The sequence below is a fragment of the Geotrypetes seraphini genome, chromosome 2 (assembly GCF_902459505.1).
Source record: "Geotrypetes seraphini chromosome 2, aGeoSer1.1, whole genome shotgun sequence".
Classification (NCBI taxonomy): domain Eukaryota; kingdom Metazoa; phylum Chordata; class Amphibia; order Gymnophiona; family Dermophiidae; genus Geotrypetes; species Geotrypetes seraphini.
Window position 1 is genome coordinate 500948508 of NC_047085.1, and position 17228 is coordinate 500965735.

The 17228-nt window shown below is 45.3% G+C and overlaps 1 protein-coding gene across 4 annotated transcripts in view; it reads left to right on the forward strand.

Moving 5' to 3' along the window:
* NOS3 (nitric oxide synthase 3) overlaps positions 1-13242 on the forward strand; it is a 195057-nt gene extending 181815 nt beyond the window's left edge. For all 4 annotated transcript variants that reach the window (XM_033932081.1, XM_033932083.1, XM_033932085.1 and 1 more), the window contains 4 exons: positions 1107-1255; positions 8503-8697; positions 10963-11074; positions 12422-13242. In XM_033932081.1, the coding sequence (XP_033787972.1) occupies positions 1107-1255; positions 8503-8697; positions 10963-11073 (455 nt within the window). In that variant the 3' untranslated portion in view covers position 11074; positions 12422-13242. The remainder of the gene's footprint in view (positions 1-1106; positions 1256-8502; positions 8698-10962; positions 11075-12421) is intronic.
* Positions 13243-17228: the final 3986 nt, after the last annotated feature.

Below are 17228 nucleotides of genomic sequence, written 5' to 3' on the forward strand. Positions count from 1 at the left end.
ATTGGTACAATTGCAAAGTGAGGGAGGGGGAGGGAGGGATTTTTGATTTGATCTGATATTAAATGTTTAGAGTATTAGAAATATTATACAATATATTGTATGATATATGAGGGAGGGTTTAAATTTTATAATTTAAGTTGTATATGAAAGCTAATCAAATGTTATTGTATAAGTTCAAATGATATTTTCTGATACATTTGTTGTAAGATGTAAAAATGAATAAATACTTTTTAAAAAAAAAGATGAGCCCAATTTAGTTTGGATTTCTCATGCTTCCAGGTAGATTTTCTGGGTCACCAGGCTGCGCAGTGGTATAAAACTATTAATGATTTGGTTAAAAAGAAACCTAAAAACAGTCTTAGGGATATTTGGAGCATTGAGATTAAGCATCAGATTTCAGCTTCTCAATGGCCACGAATTTGGGCTTGGAGGATAGGATGTACAATGTCTGCATCTATGAGACAAACATGGTTTTTTCTGTTGCATAGAGCATTTTGGACCCCAGTTAGATTACAGAAGTTGAATAGTTCAAAGTCTAATAGATGCTGGCATTGTAATCTTGAAATAGGGACTTTAGATCATCTTTTGTTTTATTGTCCCTATATCTTAGCCTTTTGGAACTCAATTTGGGATCAAGTAAATTGTTTACTGGAAAATCATGTAGCACTATCTTATGATACAGTATTATTTGGAACAGCTATGAGAAAAAAGAGTCAGATATCATCATTTAATAATAAATTTTTATTAATTATGACTGGAGTCGCTATTCAACATATCACCAACAATTGGAAGGATTGCAGTAGACTTAATTTCAACTTTTGGTGGAACTCGTTATGTCACATGTTCAAAATGGAAAGATCATTAGCTGTACAAAATGGAAATTATAAGACCTTTACTAAAATATGGGGGCCAATGACATCTTTTTGTGATGATTAAACACCAGTTTTTCTATTGAAATATACACCAGGAATAATAGAGGCACAAGTTTCTGCTGCTGTGTGAGCTATGGGATTATGCTAATGTGTCATCCATAGTGTCAGGCCCTGGAACAGGAGACAGGGTCATACTCCTCGCTGACCTATAGTGTCTTTTTTTTCTTGTTCTAGGACAGAAACCTGGTGACATGATTCTGGTTTTTGGATGCCGCTGCTCAGATCTAGACCACATCTACAAAGAAGAGACTCTGGAAGCCAAGTCTCGAGGTGCCATGACTCAGATTCTGACGGCCTTCTCCCGGGAGCCCGGTACTGTGAAAGTAAGAATATAAGAGTTGTCATACTGGGTCTGACCAAAGGTCCATCAAGCCCAGTATCCTGTTTCCAACAGTGGCTAACCCAGGTCACAAGTACCTGGCAAGATCCCAAGAAGTAAAATAGATTTTATGCTGCTTATCCTAAGAATAAGCAGTGGATTTCCCCAAGCCATCTCAATAAAGGCCCGATGACTTCTCTTTTAGAAAACTAGTCAACCCTTTTTTTAAACCCTGCTAAGCTAACTGATTTCAATACATTCTATGGCAATTAATTCCAGAGTTTAATTACACATTGTGTGAAGAAATATTTTTTCCTTCATGTTTTAAATCTACTACTTAGTAGCTTCATTGCATGCCCCCTAGTCCTAGTATTTTTGGAAAGAGTAAACAAGCGATCCACATCAACAGGTAGAGAACATCTTTCAGTCATAGTGGCATTGCTGAGAACATTTTTCACATTTCAAGTTTATTTACTAGCTCACAAATAGACAAACCACCCAATATTCAAAAGAGATTAACTAGGCCAGGCTTGTCCAACCTATGGCTCTGGGGCCAAAACCCGGACCTCCATGTGCTTTTTTTTCTGGCCCTCAGAAGCTTGGTGATTCATGAAATGCTTATAACAAGATTCATAGGAGCCAACTTTTGAAAATTAGTGAGGGGTGCTGAACTCAAAACTCACAACAAATTTCCCCTCGACCAGCAAAGAAAAACACAATACATCTGGTAGTGAATGGCCAGCCTGTATCTAAATGTCAAGAGCAGGGCAGGTAATGTGGACAAATCAAAATCTAGGTTGCTGCCACTCTCTCCTCCCCTTGCAGCTTGTTAGCATCACACACTCTCTCTCTCAGGCCATCTACTGCACAAGCTTGTCTCCAACCACTTTCTCAGTCCATCATCTACACCACACTTTTTTCCTTCAATTTTTTTTTCTTCTGTGCTCCTCCTTGACCTCTTCCCCTCCCTCCTCTCGCTGCACTTTTTAATGTTTTCTCCTTTTGCACAGGCATAATTTGATGTTTTATATCAGGGTGTTTAATAGCTCTATTTCTGCTCCACTCCCTAAATCGTTTTAGCCTGTTCTGCTTCTCCTTTCCCCTTAACCCAGTCTTCCATTTCCCTGCACTCCCCAGCAAGCTCCAATTCACTTTTCCCTAACCAGTTGCTGTTCAATGCAGGTTTAGCTCCCCTGTCCCTTCACTGCTTCCCACTTCTCACCCTCTACAGGCGAAACTTCTTTTCCATGGTAAGTTTAACTCATCTTCAGTTTGTGACTCCATAATGACCACAGGCATGGATCAATTCTCTGCTCTGCTCTCCCTGGACCCAGGCACATACTGGGATTGCCTCTCCATTCTTTTTTGGACTGTAGCACTTCCCGTGGTACTCACAGATTCCAGGCCAATGACCACTCTCTACCTGTAGAGTCTACATGAGATTCTTTGCCACATGCTCACCCTGAACTCTGGAAGCTCAGCAAGGATCACAGTTTGAAAACTCAGAGATTACATGTTGAGTGGGAAAACATATTCCTGCAGCCCAGGGCACAGAAGTATGCACTCATACTAAACCGCTATGTTTGGGCTGCCTATATGATATTGCTCCAGTGGCCAAGGAACATAAAAACATGATGGCAGATACAGACCAAATGGCCCATCCAGTCTGCCCATCTACAACATCCTCCTCCTTTCCCTAAGAGATCCCATGTGCCTGTTCCACCCTTTCTTGAATTCAGAAACAGTCTTGTTCTCCACCACCTCTACTGGGAGACTATTCCACACATCTACCACCCTTTCTGTAAAAAAAAAGTATTTCCTTAGATTACGCCTGAGCCTATCACCTCTTAATTTCATCCTATACTCTCTCAATTCGGAGCTTCCTTTCAAATGAAAGAGACTCACCTCATGCGCATATATGCCATCTAGGTATTTAAATGTCTATCATATCTCACCTCTCCCGGCTTTGCTCCGAAGTATACATATTGAGATCTTTAAGTCTGTCCCCATCTGCCTTCTGATATAGACCACTGACTATTTTAGTAGCCTTCCTCTGGACCGACTCCATCCTTTTTATATCTTTTTGAAAGTGCGGCCTCCAGAGTCTTCTACAAGAGCATCAATATAATCATCCAGCTCAGGGACTTTTGAGATCTGGGAGATAGCAGCAGAGTTTTACTAAGAGCCAAAGACGAGGATTTAGCAGTTAAACACGAGGAATGCCAGGGAGCCAAACCAAGAAACACACACAGTTTGTGAGACAATATCCCTTCTCCCCCTCCCTCCAGCGTTGTCAGTGATCTCCTGCCACTGCTGCTGTGCTATCTTTTTAGACTCACGTAGCCCAGTGCCCATTTCTATCTCCTGTGGCACTTGAGGAATAATAATAACATTTTCCTTGATTTACTCATGAAACAAAAGACTAAACTAAAGCTTAACTTTGTATACCGAGTCATCATTCTGAGAAAGCTCGACTCGGTTTACAGCAATTAAATAAACAGGGAATGATTTACAAATGATAAATGGAAGATAATAGCAAAATTTCAAAAGAATTAATTTTCAAAATGTTTGGCAAATAGAGTAGTTTTTAAAGATTTACGGAAAAATTGAAATGAACTGGAACTCCTTAAAAAAAGGGGGAGATCATTCCAGAGTTGAGAGAGTTTAAAGACCAAAGATTGACTGAAGATCTTGACTCCTTTTATTCTAACTGAGGAATAAATTAGGACACCCAACACCCTAATAGCTAGTGTTACCCCCTTTGGCTGAAATGAGATGCTTCTTGTAGCTATCTACCAGTCTCTGACATCGGTCTGAGGAAAGTTTGGCCCACTCCTCAATGCAGAATTCTTTCTTCTGTGAGAGATTAGAGGGGTTTCTTGCATGTACAGCCTGTTTCAAATCACCCCACAGCATCTCAATGGGATTAAGATCAGGGTTTTGACACAGCCACTCCAGGACTCTCCATTTCTTAATTTTCAGCCAATCCTTGGTGGATTTAGTGGTATGTTTTGGGTCATTGTCGTGTTGCAGGGTCCACTTCAGCTTTAATTTTCTTACAGATGGTCTCACATATTCCTGAAGCACCCACTGATACACAGTAGAATTCAGGGTGGATTCTATGATGGTGAAGTGGCCAGGTCCTTCTGCAACAAAGCATCCCCAAACCATGACACTTCCACCCCCATGCTTCCCAGTTGGTATGAGGTTCATTTCCTGGAATGCAGTATTTGGTGTATGCCAAACATGTCCTCTTTTCTGGATTCTAATTAATTCAATTTTAGACCCATCTGTCAATAGAACACTATTCCAGAAGTCCTGGTGTTTGTCTACGTTCTCTCTGGCACACTTCAGTCTGGCCTTGATGTTTCTCTTAGAGAGCAAAGGTTTCCTCCTTGCACACCTCCCATGCAAGTTAAATTTGTGCAGTTTCTGACTGAAGAGGCATGCACTTTCACATCAACATTAGCAAGAATTTGCTGTAGGTCCCATGATGACATTTTAGGGTTTTTGGAGACTTCTTTTAGCATCTTGCGGTCTGCTCTGGGGGACAACTTGCTTGGACGGCCAGACCTGGGCATGTTGGCAGTTGTTTGGAAAGTCCTTCACTTGTACACTATTTACCAGACCATGGAATGGCTAATGTCAAATTCTTTCAAGATCTTTTTAAATCCCTTACCAGATATATTGTTCAAATGATTTTTATTGAGCTCAATGCAGCAAAGGTACAGAGAATCCTTACAGGTAAATGAAAGCTCAAAATTTTTAAACCAAACATCATCTATCAACAAATACAAGCATACACCCCCAACCTTACCAGACTTATAAGCTGCTACAATCTTATTTCTAAAGGCCTCAGCTCTTTTGATCTCACCATGGTGTTCACTCTCACCGCAACAGTCATGAGCACACCAAACTAAATGTCTGAGGTTTAAATAGGGCAAACTTCCCTCAAAATGCTGAGTAACGATGTTCCAATCATGTGGATCTGATTTGAACCACGTGTGTGTGATTTGAACCACTTTAAGTGGGAGGATATATGGGGCTGTCCTAATTTATTCCTCAGTTAGAATACACATGTTTGTGGATATCTTTTGTTTCATGAGTAAATCAAGGAAAAATTTTGTTTTTTACCTGCAATTACATCACTTTCTTTTCCAGAGATAAATTTAAAAAAAAAAAAAAAAAGATTTGACATCAATATGTGAACATTTCTTAAGAAAAAAATGAATATTTCATGGGTGTCCTAATTTTTTCACATGACTGTACATAGGATTCTGGGTGGCTGTTACCCCGATTGGTAGATGCCCCCAAGAACCCATTATAGAGCATCGGAGGCCGAGCTGCCTTACAAGTAAGACTGGCTACAACCTGTCTTACTTGTATGGAAAGCTTTTGAGAATCTCCCCCTTAATGCAGTAAATTTAACTGGGCATGTGGTTAAAGCCCCAATACAACTACTGGGTAAAGTTCAAACGAAAAATGTCCCCAAAGGCCTACAATACAACAAAACAAAGGGACAGTGAACAAAATAGAGATCCTTTTAACTGAGAAGGTGCTCAGAACCAATGAATGGTAAGAAAATCACTAAACCAGGGACGAACCCCTTTAAGTGCTTTCAAGAGTCTATCATTGCACCATCTTCAATCAGTAGAAAGGTTTAAGTTGTGTCTAAATAACTGTACGATTTAAAGCAAGAATAGCAAAGTCCCTCCTTGAGGGCCACAATCCAGTCGGGTTTTCAGGATTTCCCCAATGAATATGCATGAGATCTATGTACATGTACTGCTTTCAATGCATATTCATTGGGGAAATCCTGAAAACCTGACTGGATTGCAGCCCTCAAGGAGGGACTTTGAGATCCCTGATTTAAAGTGTCCATTCCTTAGTGCGCAGGTGTCAAAGTCCCTCCTCGAGGGCCGCAATCCAGTCAGGTTTTCAGGATTTCCCCAATGAATATGCATGGGATCCATTTGCATGCACTGCTTTCATTGTATGCTAATAGATCTCATGCATATTCATCGGGGAAATCCTAAAAACCCGACTGGATTGCGGCCCTCGAGGAGGGACTTTGACACCCCTGCCTTAGTGAAACTATTTTCTTCAATATATTCAAGTAGGAGCTTATTTGAAGAACTTAACTTAAGGTGGTTAGGAAGTTGTCTCACTCCAGCGGGTCCTGGCGGGTCCTTTTTTTTTTTTTTTTAATTCTTTATTCATTTTTAAACTTTCATCAAGTGTACAAAAATTCATAATAAACACAATTAATTTGAGCACTTGAACATCTTATCATTATAACTTATAAGTACAAATGTAACCCTCCCCCCACCTTCCCTCAAAGCCCCTTAATCACTATAAGATCATATACTTGAAACCCTCCCCCTCACCCCCTACTAAATGGTGTATAATTAATAGAAAAATGGCGGGTCCTGACGCATTTCATTAGTGGCTTCTTCAGAGAACCCCCTCACGCTGGTTGTAACAATGAGTAAAACTCTCTTCCTAGCAAAAAAAGATAGAAAACACCATTTAAATTGTAAAACCATAAAGTACTTCTAACAAACTCACGACGCTGTCGGTGGAGTACCTCACTCTTCGCCCATAATTACTACACTTCCTGTTGGCGTCACTTTCAGCTGATCTCCAGGTATAACTACTTTGCTAGATGTCAATCATCAGTGCAGGAACGCCCACCACTCCACTTCGCAATTTAATCCTGTTGGGACCACTGTCTGCCAAAGGAAAATCCATGACTGCTCTTTTTTCCATAACCAAGCCTGCTTGTTCCCTCCTCTCTTTAAATTTGGGACTTCCAGTATCATAAATTTGAGGTCTTCTAACTTGTGAGACTTGATCTGCCAATGTTGAACAAGTGGAGCCCCCGTGTCACCCCGACGGATCTTGCTAAGATGTTCCGTGACCCATACCCGAATGCTCCTAATTGTATGCCCTATATATAGTAGATCGCACGGGCAGGAGATCATATACACAACCCCTTGAGTGTCGCAATTTATATGCTGTTTTAAAATATGTGTTTTGTGTAAACGGGGGGATGTAACCTGGCACGTCTCCATGGCGTGAGGGCATATACTGCCGCATTTATAGTGGCCGCATTTATAGTGACCGCTGGGAGACACTAGAGGGCTGGGACCCATACTCAAAAATTGAGAAGAGGTTATCCAATCTCGCAGTTTCTTCCCCCTGGAATAAGCAAACGTTGGATCAAGGGTTTGATTTATTAGTCAAATTGTCATTACTTTCTGTGCACTTGATGTTAAACATAAAGGCCCTGATTCTCTAAAGTGCATCCCGATTTTAGGCGTCCTACAGCTGTCTAATCAGCCAATCGGGATGCACGTTTTTAAAAAAAAAATGCTCCCCAGGCAAGCCTGAAGGCACCTCCGGGAGCCTAGGGAGACCCGCAAGATGCCTAAGCTCGTCTAGGGGCCTTAGGCAGGCCTTAGGCTGAACCTAGGCGGCCCTACGCGTCTCCCTAGTAGAGGAGAAGCTTAAAATGTAGGCCAGCAAAATGCTGGCCTACATTGTAAGTAGACGCGGCCGCTATACTTATCGCGGCAAGGGATCTCTCTGCCGCTATAAGTATAGCGGGCCGCGGCCCCCTGACCAGGAGGGTGCCCAAACCCTCTGCCTGAAGACGCACCCCCCCCCCCGACACTACCGACCGCCCCCCCCGACACTACCGACCGCCCCCCCCCCCCGACATTACCGATCCCCCCCCGACAATATCGATAGCTGGCAGGAGGGTGCCCAATCCCTCCTGCCCGAAGACGCACCCCCCCCGGCGCTAACCCCCCCCAAACCTCCACTCCACCAAACCTGTTCTTAGAAGGGTCTTGCACGTCTTGAGCTGGCAGGCACGCCTCGTCGAAATGAAGCGGGCCCGCCCCTTCCCGGCCCATCCCGCCGAAGCCTAAGGCCTAATTGGCCCAGGCTCTAGAAGCCTGGACCAATCAGGCCTTAGGCATAGCGGGTCCGCCCATCCCCACTTAATCTAAGGACTGATTGGCCAATCAGACCTTAGACTTACCCTACAGGGTAGGGTCATATGACCAGGGGTTTCCCAGAGAAAAAATATGGTAACCCTAACTTGAAAGGAATTAGCTCTCCCTTAGGCCTACTCAGTTCTGTACTACCCACAATTCCTTGCAACATGGTTTTCTCTCTCTCACATGAGTTTTTGGGAGTCCCACGGCAGCCTTGTCTCAGTACTCTCTCTCTCTCCATCTATAGACCTATGTCCAGGATATCTTGAAGACCGCCCTAGCATCGCAGGTGTATAAGGTGCTATGCCACAGTGAGGGGCACATGTACACCTGTGGCGATGTCACCATGGCGACAGATGTGCTGCAGACCGTCCAGCTCATCCTGATGGCAGAGGGAGACATGAGCATCACGGAATCTGGAGATTACATTGGACAGCTTCGGGTGAGTCAAGAGAAGCCTCCTCCGTGGCTTATTCCTGTCTCTTCCACAACCCCTTCTGTCTGTCTCTATTTCTCTCTTACCCTCTGTGGTCTCTCCCCGACACCTCAATAGCTCCTCTCTCCACCTTTGTTTCTCTCTAGACCCTGCAGATTTTCCCTAATATATCCTTCCACAGTCAATGGCATAGTAAGGGGGGGGGGGGGGGGTCGGACTGCTCTGGGCGCTGGCACATCTTCTTCCTTGCTCCTTCCCCACTGTACCTCTTTAACTTCACCGGCACAAGCAGCATCTCCAACCTGCTGCATGTGCCGGCCTCAGCTCTCCCTCTGAAGTCACTGCCTAGTCAAGGGACCAGGAAGTGACATCAGAAGGAGAGCCGAGACCAGCATGGGCAATAGGTTGGAGATGCTGCTTATGCCGGCGGTTAAAGAGGTACGGGGGGTGGGAAGGGAAGATGCGTGCGGCAAGAGGGGGTGGGGGGAGAGCAAAGAAGAGGGGGGGCACCACTATTCACAGTCTCTCTCTGTGTCTCTGTTACTCTTTGGGACTCTGTTCTCCTCTATACCTGGGCTCCTCTCCAAGCCCTGTACAGTACTTCCATTGTCTGGGTCTTGCAACAGTAGCAGCAGGCGTGGTATTCGGCATGTCTGAGTTCACAGTGCCCTCTTGTGGCCATTCTGGTGGCATGCAGGAGTAACCAAGTGGTTAGAGGAGTCGGTTTAGAACTTGTTTGAAAGGACAATGGAAATATCAATGACATTTTCCATGTTGCTTTGGGCCATTTGAACTCATATATACCCTAGAGCAGTGGTTTTCATTCTTTTTTTTTTTTTTAGCTGGGGCCACGTTGGCTTCTAATGAGCTGAAGGAGAGCTGCCAAATATCTTCCCATGGGGAGCAACGACACTGCTGACCAGTGTATGTCAATGATATCCATTCCCACCTTCAAACTTCATTGGGGTGTGAATTTTCTTTTTTTTTTAAATTCATTTTTAAAAACTTACAATAAGCATAACAGCATATATAACATTTTAAACTCAGATACAACACTTAATATTCTGTTAAAATCCATATCAGAATTTATCCCCCTCCCCCCTAATCAATAACATTCTTTAAATTCAAGAAAACCTACCATAAACCTCATTCCTATATACCTTACTTTAATAATCAAAAAACCCTCCCCCCCCTTCCTTGGACATGCATATTTAAGGGGAAAAATAATATTCAATCATTACAATATTTTGTTAATGGCTCCCAAATCTCCTGAAATTTTCTAAAATTCCCCTGCTATGTGGCTATTATCCTTTCCATTTTATAAATGTGACATAAAGAGTTCCACCAGAAACTGTAATTCAGTCTCTCCTAGTTTTTCCAATTACTCGTAATCTGTTGTATGGCAACCCCTGTCATAATAAGTAGAAACCTGTTATTAGCATTTCCAAATGCCTTCTTTTTTTGTCCATTGAGAAATGCCTTGTCCTTCAAACATACACTCCTCTCCCATCTAATTTTTCCTTTCTGTCCTGAGCCTGGGTAGAGAGGCAGAACAAAAATCAGAAAGACAATGAGGGCCAAAGAGGTCCCTGGGGCTTGCGTTGAAGAACATTGCTCTAGAGGAAAGAAGGAATAGGAGAGCAATGATGAAGGCCTTTAAATATTTGAACAAAGAGTGTGTGGTGCAGTGGTTACAGCTATAGCCTTGGCACCCTGAGGTTGTGGGTTCAAATCCCACACTGCTCCTTGTGACCCTGGGCAAGTCACTTGATCCCCTGGTACATTAGATAGAGTGGGAGCCCACCAGGACAGTTAGGGAAACATGCTTGAATACCTGAATAATTTGTAATCCACATAGAATTGTAGGATATGCAGAATATAAATTATAAATATATATATATACACAACCAAATCCTTTTCAGAGATGAGGAAATGGCAGAACTAGAGGACTTGAATTGAGGTTGCAGGGTGGTAGACTTAAGAGTAACATCAGGAAATACTTTTTTATTGGGGGGAGAGGATGGTGGATGCCTGAAATGCCGTATCAGTGGAGATAGTGGGACCAAAACAGTGACAGAATTTCAAAAACGCATGGGGCAAATATAGAGGATCCCTAAATCGAAGAGGATGGAGTAGAGCAACACTTAAATGATTGCATACTTTAAAAAGGACATAAAGCTGCGTGGAGCGACTACCTTATTGAGCAGACCAAACCAAAATCTCCTTTCTTGTTATCTTCTGAGAATTTTTTAAACTTCTTTTTCTCTTCAGGATCAGAACAGATACCATGAGGATATCTTTGGCATCACACTCCGAACACAAGAAGTGACTTCTAGGATCCGTTCCCAGTCGTTCTCCTTACAGGAGAAGCGAGAGGTCTAAGGCAGTGTTTTTCAACCTTTTTTGGGCAAAGGCACACTTGTTTCATGAAAAAAATCACGAGGCACACCATCATTAGAAATTGTTAAAAAATTTAACTCTGTGCCTATATTGACTATATATAAAGTAATTCTCTTGAATAGGAATCAAATAAACACAAAGAAAGTATTTTATAATGCTGACACCGCCAACAACACCGTTGGCGGCGGTGGCACTCAAGTGGCTAAAGAGCCGCAGTTTGCCGGCCTAGGGACAACACTGGAGGGTGGCCAGCTGTGCACCCCCTTGGGATGTAAACCCGGGGTGGGGCAGACCGCCCCCCCCCCACCCTGGTATGCCACTATCTGTACCTCACTCCCTCCCTATGACCAAAAATTCTCCTTTCTTCTATTCCCTGTGTACACAACCATCTCTTTCCCTCCCTTCCTCTCTCCAAAGTCCATGCCTTCTGTGTCCAAACACTCATTCCCTCCCCTCTCCCAAGTCCATTTCTTCTGTGTCCAAAAACGCATTCCCTCCCCCACCTCAGCATCTCTTTCCCTCCCTTCCTCTCTCCCAAGTCCATTTCTTCTGTGTCCAAAAACGCATTCCCTCCCCCACCTCAGCATCTCTTTCCCTCCCTTCCTCTCTCCCAAGTCCATTTCTTCTGTGTCCAAAAACGCATTCCCTCCCCCACCTCAGCATCTCTTTCCCTCCCTTCCTCTCTCCCAAGTCCATTTCTTCTGTGTCCAAAAACGCATTCCCTCCCCCACCTCAGCATCTCTTTCCCTCCCTTCCTCTCTCCCAAGTCCATTTCTTCTGTGTCCAAAAACGCATTCCCTCCCCCACCTCAGCATCTCTTTCCCTCCCTTCCTCTCTCCCAAGTTCATGCCTTGTGTCCAAAACGCACTCCCTCCCCCCTTTTGTGTTCCGTGTTTGCCTACCAGCCCATCTTTGCAACTTTCTCAGCAAAACGAAGCTCAAGCCGCGAGGCTTGTCTTCTGCTTCCTGTCTGCCCTGCAGCGCACAAATAGCCGAACGGAAGTATTCTCCGACGTCAGCGCTGACGTCGGAGGGCAGGCTTTGCTTAAGCCCTCCCTCCGACGTCAGCGCTGACATCGGGGAACGCTTGCGATCGGCTATATGTGAGCTGCAGGGCAGGCAGGAACAGAAGACGAGCCTCGCGGCTCGAGATGTATTGAACTCCGCGGGTCCCCCGTCCAGCTCTCTCCTGTCCACGTGGGGCGGACCGCCCCTCTCCCTAGACTGGTGGTACTGCCCTGATGGCGGCCCTGACCGTACGGCACACCAGGCAACATCTCGCGGCACACTAGTGTGCCGCGGAACAGCGGTTGAAAAACATTGGTCTAAGGGATATCTTCACCTCAGCATCCCCGCTGTCTCTCCTATCTGAGCAAATGGCTGCTGTCCCTCTTTTCACACTCACTCTTTCTCTTCCTCCCATCCTTCTTTTCTATTCTTTTTTCCCTTACTGCTCTTTTTCTTTTCCTGTGTCTCTCCTATCTTCTGCAACACCCTTCCTCTCCCCCTATTCCCCTGCATCTTCCTGACTCATCTTTCCTTTCCTTGGAAAAATGGAGAAGCACGCAGCAGTAGAATATTAAATCTAAGCCTCCTTGTGGGAGAGATTGGAGGTGGAGTCAACGTTTAGGACCTGGGTTTTTCTGTCTAGAGCTGCCAGCTTTGATGCAGGCCGAGCCACGCTTTGGAAGAAACACGGACTCTTTTTCACGCGCTGGAGCCACTGAATGGAACAGATTGCCTTTGGCTTTCAAATATCAAGCGGATGTGCGCATTTTTAAGAAACGGTTGAAGTACCATTTGTTTAGTTTGATGAAAACAACATTATAAGAACTTTGCTTTTGGAACTCTGTTGTTATTTTGTGTAAGTTATTGTGTGTAAGCGTTTGGTTTTAATTATGTACGTTTGTTGTAATCTGCCTTGGTATAAGGCAAAATATAAATAAACTGACTGAAAATGCCTTCATTACACCCCACCCCCCCCAGCCACGATAAGAGGTTTTTACCACAGGACCGCCGGCACCCTCCTCCTTTCAGCTCACACTGCTATGTGCGCAACTCCCTTCCCTCTTTAACATTCCCGGAGCGAGCAGCAATCCTCAACCTGCTGCTCGCACCAGTGTTGGCTATCTGACGTCACATCCTGGAATCGCGCCTAGGAAGTGATGTCAGAGGAAGAGCCAAAGCTGGCATGAGCAGCAGGTTGGAGTTTCTGCTTGCGCTGGGAACCTTAAAGAGGTATGGGGGCATGTGGCAGGAGGGACAGGGAAGGAGCAGGTGGGGGAGGGGTCCCACCACCCCAGGTGCCTCTCACCCTCACTACGCCCCACTGCATGAGCCGGAGCACCAAATGCTCTGATGCTCCTAGAATTCCTAGCAGAGCATTTAGTGTCTCGGGCTGCAGTAAAAGCCTCTATCGCAGCTTTGTAAAAGAGGGTCAAAGTTAGTCTCCAGTGCTTTTGGTGATCACAGCCATTGGCAGATGGAATGCCGGTCCTGTCCGCTATGGAGCCTACTTAACTGAAAACACTTCTCATGTTTTTGGATTGTGTACTGCTGTTCAGTTACAGAAACTCTCAAGACAGCACAAAAGGGAGAGAAACAAAGACTTTTATAAGCTCTTCATAATCATGAAGAGAGGCAACTATTTCCTTTTTTTTTGTAAAATATATTTTTATCAGTCTTGTGTGTGTTGTGTATTTTTCTTTCTCCATCCCTTCTAAACATTTCATGCTGTGGTTGCCATTGGAGCTGATTTTTCCTATCTCCCCTCTGCCTTAAGGGTTTCAGATATGAAGGGTTATCGCCTCACAGTTTGACAATTCATTGGTTGAGGCTGGTGCTCTGCTGATGTCACCCCCTCCCTGGTCCTATACACAGCTATAAAAGAACTTTCTAGGTGCACCAGATCTGAGCTCAAGAGGCCACAACCATCATTCAGGCCCCCTTCTATGAAGCCACATTGGGAGGGGGGGGAGGGTGTTCGGAGATCGAGGGGGCCCAGCGGCAGGAGGGCGTGGACATCCCTCCTGCTGATCTTGGATGTGTGTTTGTGGGGGGGGGGGTGTGACAATGGGTGTTAGGCAGGTATCGGGGGGGGGGGGTCCTCTGCCACAGCCAGCTTAACTGGTTGCGGCAGGGGTATTTTCCCCCGATTAGCTGAGCCGGCAGGACTTCCTGAAGCCATAGTTTTGGAGAGTCTTGCCGGCTCAGCTGATCGGGGGATTCCCGTGCCGAGATCAGCTGATGCCAAGGGATCCTTATCTTTGCGATCAGGCAGGCACGATTATCTAACCGGTGCCACTTAGAGAATCAGGGGGTAAAGTGTCTGTCCTTTCAGGTAGACACAATTCTCAGCCACTTCTTAGGCGGCTAGCAACTTATAAAGAATCAGGCCCTAAGAAGCCTGTTGGAGCAGTCACTTTATTTAATTATAGTATTTCACCACATTACTTTTATTATTAAATTTTTTGTTGTGTTGGAAAGTCATAATGATAACTCCTTTACACCCTAGCACGTTGAGGTGGATATTATAACTTAAAGATGTACAGCTATGTTATCAGTATTTACACATAGAAGTGCTGCTTTGAAAATCCATGTAAATAACCTGCCATGAGGGGATTTCTTTAAGGTCGATGTCAGGAACTGAACAGCCTGAAGAAAGAGGTCGGGAGACTGCAGATTAAGGTCCAGGAGCTGGAGGGACTCCGCACCGTAGAGGAACCGTGGGCAATTGAGGCAACTGAGGATACCACCAGAAAGAGCCACATCAACGAGCAGATTAGAGAGCTCGAGAGATTCATCGAGGAGGCCTGCAAGATGGTAGAGGAACAGGATCACCGGCAATTCAAAAGGGAACCAACAGATGGAGGACAGAACCCACCAGACGCCAGAGGAGAAGGACCTTGCGGAGGAACTGAGCGGGCAGAGGAGGCAGAGACCCATCAGAACCCGGAGGAAGGACTAGAGGATCGAGTCACTGATACGGACCTGAGACCCAAGAGGAAGCTGAGAGAAGGGAAGTCTGCGATCGTGGTGGGAGACTCGATCCTGAGAGAGGTGGACAGCCACATAGCAGGAGGCAGAGAGGACCGGCTGGTGACATGTCTCCCGGGGGCGAGGACAAAGGACATCTCCGACAGAATCGAGAGAATCCTGGAAGGAGCTGAGACGGAGGAGACAGCTGTGATAATCCACGTTGGAACCGACGTCAGCAGAAGGAACTACAACAGGACTACACTGACCGAACAGCTTAAGATCCTGGGGAGGAAACTGAAGCTGAGGACAAGGAAGATAGCCTTCTCAGAGATCCTGCCAGTACCAAGGGCGGATGCAAGGAGGCAGACCGAGCTGCAAGCAATAAACGGGTGGCTGAGGAGATGGTGCGAAGAGGTGGGTTTTCACTTTGTACGAAACTGGACAACCTTCCTGGGGAAAAACAAGCTCTACAGGAGGGACGGACTGCACCTGAGCACAGCTGGGACAAGGATGCTGGCACAAAACATTCAGACCAGCATAGACATGGCTTTAAACCAGGGGTGTCCAATGTCGGTCCTCGAGGGCCGCAGTCCAGTCGGGTTTTCAGGATTTCCCCAATGAATATGCATGAGATCTATTAGCATACAATGAAAGCAGTGCATGCAAATAGACCTCATGTATATTCATTGGGGAAATCCTGAAAATCCGACTGGACTGCGGCCCTCGAGGACCGACATTGGACACCCCTGCTTTAAACTGAGGACAAGGGGAAAGCCGATAGTCGATCTGACATCGACACATTGGACCAGAGTATCAAACAAGGATACTGACCAGGGAACAGGCGATAGAGAGCTCGAGACTGAGTGGACATTTTTTGAAAAACAAACCAAGGACGCAATGCAGGGGCCTAAGGAACTAATGAAGCTAAAGAGCGAAAAAAGGAGGAAAAAGTCGGAGCCAAAAATGGGGAAGCAGACTGAGGAAGAGATAGACATGCCACAGGAGGGAAATGAGGACGAAACAGACACACCACAGGAGGAGGATGAGCGGAACGAGATTCAGGGACTGGCAGCCCATGAGGAGATCGGCAGGAGCACCAAACCACGAGGTAAACCAACAGAGAAGGTAAACAACCGGGACTTAAACTGCCTATACACAAATGCTAGGAGCCTAAGAACTAAAATGGGAGAGCTAGAGGTTATAGCCAGTAAGGAGGACCTAGACATAATTGGAATCACAGAAACATGGTGGTCTGAAGACAACAAATGGGATGTGGTCCTACCTGGGTACAAACTCTATAGGAGGGACAGGACACACAAGAAAGGTGGAGGAATAGCGCTATATATAAAGGACTCCATTCAGTCAACCAGGATGGAAACAACAGTAAGGGCGGACGGCTTGGAATCACTATGGGTTAAGCTGACATGAGAAAGTGGAGCAGACATAAAATTGGGACTGTACTATCGCCCACCAGGGCAACCGGAAGCAAACGACCAGGACCTGGAGGCTGAATTGAGGCAGGTATGCAAAGGCGGAAATGTGGTGGTAATGGGGGATTTCAACTACCCTGGAATAGACTGGAGCATTGGACACTCAAGTTGCATGAGAGAAACAAAATTCCTGGAGGCAGTGAGGGACTGTTTCATGGAACAGCTAGTCATGGAACCAACGCGTGGAGATGCAACTCTTGACCTAATCCTCAATGGGCTAGGAGGACCCGCCAAGGAGGTGGTAGTACTAGTGCCACTAGGAAACAGCGATCACAACATGATCCAGTACAAGCTAAAGATAGGAACATCAAAGATGAAAAGAACCAAAACGACAGCACTCAATTTCAGAAAAGGAAATTATGAGGAAAATGGTGGGAAAGAAGCTCAGAAACAGCTCAGGGAAAATGGAGACCGTAGAGGAAGCCTGGGCCCTACTCAAGGGCACGGTGCACGAAGCACAAAACCTGTATGTCCCCAGGTTTAGGAAAGGGTGCAAAAAAAAAAATCGCACAAAAAACCCGGCGTGGATAACAAATGCAGTGAAAAAGGCGATAAGTAACAAGAAAACATCTTTCAGAAAATGGAAAAAGGACCAAACAAAAGAAAACCAGAAGGAGCACAAAAGGCACCAAAAAGAATGTCACCGAATGGTCAGGAATGCGAAAAGGG